Below are 4,231 nucleotides of genomic sequence, written 5' to 3'. Positions count from 1 at the left end.
GATTCCTTTAAAATGCTCGCGGACTCTTTCATCAAGGCTCATGTCGTGGTCAGAAAAGTACGGGCCTGAAAGGCCAATATATGGAAGAATTCGTGACCCGATTACTACGAGAATTCATTACCCAATTCTAGAAGGAAAGAATGTTGCTCCCGGCTGTCCCGAATGAATGGACAGCCGAAGCATTCACCAAGGGATTGAATCCGAAAAGTTCAGACACTTGTCAGAAACTAAAGGAAAGCATGCTTTAGTTTTAACCAACAACTTGGGTGGACGTCCACAACCGGTACGAGTCAAAATAAGGATCAAGGATGATAAGGTTGGCTTTCCATCGTCAACCAAAGGACCGGAGAAGATTAGAGAAAAATCAAAAGATGACTACGACACGGACATACGGACTTTGAGGGGCCAATTTTTTCCCTACAAGTGAATCGAAGACCATGGCAGAGGCTTCCGGACAGCAGACAAGTTCACCGTTGACAGAAGGAATGATCGTTGTCGGAACAATAGCTCATTACAGGATAAAAAAATATCGTGATCACAGGATCCCTCTTACCCCAAGTTATCGGAATACAACTTAAATGTCAGTATAGCAGAATTGTATTAGCAATGAGAAATATCAAAGAGGCATAGTCCCTGAGACCAATGAGATTTAATCCCAGCCAGAGGGATCCCAACTTATAGCGTGAATACCATGGGCCGAATGGCCACCGAACATGGGACTGCCGGCACCTTTGGGAAGAAGTGGCAACATTATTGAAGAATAGTTATTTCAGAGAGTTCTTAAGTGTCCGGGCTGTAAGGCCCCATGAAAATTTCTACCCAAAACCCGAAAGCTTGTAATGCCAAGTTAGGAATATGTGTTAGAAATTGGTAAAATTCTTGGACTGATCTGTGCATTAAAAATTTAAGGAATAATATTTTCCAGAAAAGTGCATTTCCACGGTCCATTATGCGATCGCATAATAGCTATGCGGACCGCATAGTCGCCGCAGAGTCAGACAGCTTGATGGTTAATTTTGAGGTCACCTATGCGACCAATTATGCGATCGCATAATCAATATGTGGGCTAAATAGTCATCGCATAATACCCTTGAAATTTTTGCAAGGGGCAGTTTTGCGGTGCATTATGCGACCGCAGAACAAGTATGCGGACCGTATTTTTGCCGCATACCCGGGCAGTTTGTTCAGGTTTTTTGGGACCATTTTTGCGGGTCGCATGTCCATTATGCGATCGCATAAACGATCGCAGATCATGTCGGGGCTCCTATTTTCTAACCTTTAAAACCCGACCCCATCCCATTAAAAACACCCCATTAGACCCTTTTTAAGATATTATACTGCAAAAAGAGTGAGAAAGGAAGTTCTAGAGAGAGAGAGTGATCTTCAACAATTACCCACTCACTCCTTGCCTAAGACCTTGAATATTATCAAGAAAAGTTACTAGGCCTTCACCACAAGAGGTAAGAACTTGAGCCCTAACCTTTGGGTTTGAAATTTACACTAAAATGAGTAAATAGCAAGTGGGTTCATGGGTATAAAAATGGATTTTCTTGCATGCATGAGTGATAATGGAGTATGGGAAGATTGTGAGTTAAAAGGATAGCAATTGGGGTGTAAGGTGATGAAAATCTCTCACAAAAAAGGTCCTAAAATCACAATACACACTTAGTGCTTGATAATATACTTAAATGAGATAGAATCTTAATCATGTCTCTTATTCTTGGTTCAATTTGTAATTTTCATAAAATAGATTGAAGTTGCTAAGAGTCCCAAAATTTTGTAAGAATTTAAGAAAAGCTCTATTGAGGTATGTATGGATAAAACCCCCTCTTATTAGAAATTAAGCTCCGTTGGTGTTTACGCAAATGTGGTAAGACTAGAATTGGTTGATGTATTGATTGTTATTTCGATGAATTGGTTTGCAATTTTATATATATATATATATATACATGAAGGGTATGCCTCAATGTGTGCAATGTACTATTCTTGATATTTAGAAATGTGCGAAAAATATGAACCATATGTTAAAATGCCTAGGCTATAAGCCAAGATTAAAACTGAGACTGCCATGCTAGCTATGTGAAATCTTACCTATGCTTACAACTTGAATTGCTTTTGTACGTGCTTATGATATCAAATTCAAGGTTAGCATTGAAAATGGAAATGATATGATAATTATGGCCCTAAGTGCCTATGAATTGATATATGTGAAATAAAGATTGAAACGAGATGATTAATGAGAAAGGAACAACGCCTCGGTAAGGCGTCCTAGCCGATCGGGCCGTGATCGGATGTCATACCGCACACATGGTGGTATTGTGCTAATATTGAATTCCAAAAAAGGAGAATGAGATTGTGATTTGAGGTACATGTCTCAATTGAGGCAACCTAGCCAGCCGGGTCATGATCGGACTCCGTCCAATAAAGCGGTGGTATATGATTCTTTTATTCGATGATATGGTGTTCGGTTAAAGCTTTCGATTGTCTCTTGTGATTTCATTGTTCTTGCATGATAGTTCTTTCTAATGAGATGGTGTTTAGTTATACATACTAGTACTATTCCATGGTACTAACGTCCCTTTTGCTGGGGGTGCTAAATTTTTAAATGAATGTAGGTGGCTCCATAGCGGACGGTGCCGATCACGCATAGCGGAGTATCCTCCTCTCAAAGTCTTGGTGAGACCCCTTTTCATTCAAGGGGTTATGTTGTACATATTTGGTTGTAGACTTCCACTTTTGAGGTATAGCCGGGACCTTGTTGCCGGCATTGTCATCATTGTCTTTTGTATCCTTAGAGGCTCTATAGACGTTTTTGTGGGTTATGTTCGGGTGTTGGATGGGTCTATGAACTATGTTATAATTCTAACTCTTGTTTCTCTAAATTGTAACTATATGAAAATCTTGGAACTTAACTGTGGTTTAAGGTTGTGATATAAGATAAACTAAAAATGTTGAATGTACAACCTTTCCTATTGTCTAAATAAGCGAAAGCATGGTTTCCTTAATCATATTGAGTTGGGTAGAAAGTGTTCGATAGGCTTGCTCAGTCGGGCTTACTCGATTGAGCGACAGTCGCGCATCACGAGGTTGAGGCCTGAAATGGGCTAAGAACAATTATGGTCGTAATAGAGACAACGCGGAACCCTCAAAAACAGGAGAGGAACCCCCACGTCAAATGATCAATATGATCTTCGGAGGTAATGCGATTAACAGGGTCATCTTTTCGGCAGCAAAGAGGACGAAAGGATCAATAACTCATAGTAAAATGCTTCGGGAAGACGATATCACATTTATGGAGGAGGATGCAGACGGATTGCTGCTGTCACACAATGATGAACTGGTAATTTCTTTAAATGTGTTACATTTCAAGATTAAACGTGTTCTAGTAGATCCAGGAAGTTCGGCTAATATCATACAATGGAGAGTCTTGGAGCAAGCTAAACTCACCAAAATCATTATTCCGGCCATAAAGCTCCTTGCTGGATTCAACCTCACGAGCGTGATGACCTGGGGAGAGATTTTATTGCTCACGAATGCTGAAGGAGTAATAAAAACAACTCTTTTCAAAGTGGTAGATGATGATATGAGATACAATATCATCATGGGAAGGCCATGGTTACATGAGATGAAAGTTGTACCCTCAACATATCACCATTTTCTGAAGTTTCCAACACCCAAAGGGATCAAGCAGATAAGGGGTGATCAACCGACAACAATGGGGATAAATGAAATTTCGGTCTCCAATAGCAAAGGAAAGGAACAAACGGCATAGCAATTACAGGAACCAGCACCTACTCCCAAACTAGAAGAAGTTAGCCCGAGAACAGAGGCATTGGAATATATCAGGTGACGAGATATTTTCAAGTTCTAGAAGAGACGGTTGCAACGAAATCCACAGTAGAAGAATTGGAGCAAGTTGCATTATTCAAAGAATTCCTAGAAAGGAAATTCCACTTGGGGACAGGACTGCACCCGGAACTCAGGTATGATTTTATTGAGTTTCTAAAATCTAATGTCGATTGTTTTTCATGGTCGTATGAGGATATGAAAGGCATCCCGGTGGAGGTAGCAGTGTACAAATTAAGCTTGGATCCCAACATACCTCCGGTAAGATGAAAGAAACGCCCTATTACCGTAGCCAGGAATAAATTCGTCAAAGAAGAGGTAACTCGCATGCTTGATATCGGTTCGATTCAAGAGGTAAGATAGCTGGACTGGATGGCTAATGTAG

The 4,231-nt window shown here is 40.4% G+C and overlaps 1 protein-coding gene across 1 annotated transcript; it reads left to right on the top strand.

Moving 5' to 3' along the window:
* The first annotated feature begins 3,184 nt into the window (after positions 1-3,184).
* LOC104210892 (uncharacterized) lies at positions 3,185-3,772 on the top strand. Its single transcript, XM_009759856.1, has one exon. The coding sequence runs from the start codon at positions 3,185-3,187 to the stop codon at positions 3,770-3,772; it is 588 nt and encodes a 195-aa protein (XP_009758158.1).
* Positions 3,773-4,231: the final 459 nt, after the last annotated feature.

This window comes from Nicotiana sylvestris, chromosome 3 (genome assembly GCF_000393655.2).
Source record: "Nicotiana sylvestris chromosome 3, ASM39365v2, whole genome shotgun sequence".
Taxonomy (NCBI): Eukaryota; Viridiplantae; Streptophyta; class Magnoliopsida; order Solanales; family Solanaceae; genus Nicotiana; species Nicotiana sylvestris.
The sequence above is the reverse complement of the archived record's forward strand: the minus strand, read 5'-3'. Positions and strand labels throughout refer to the sequence as shown.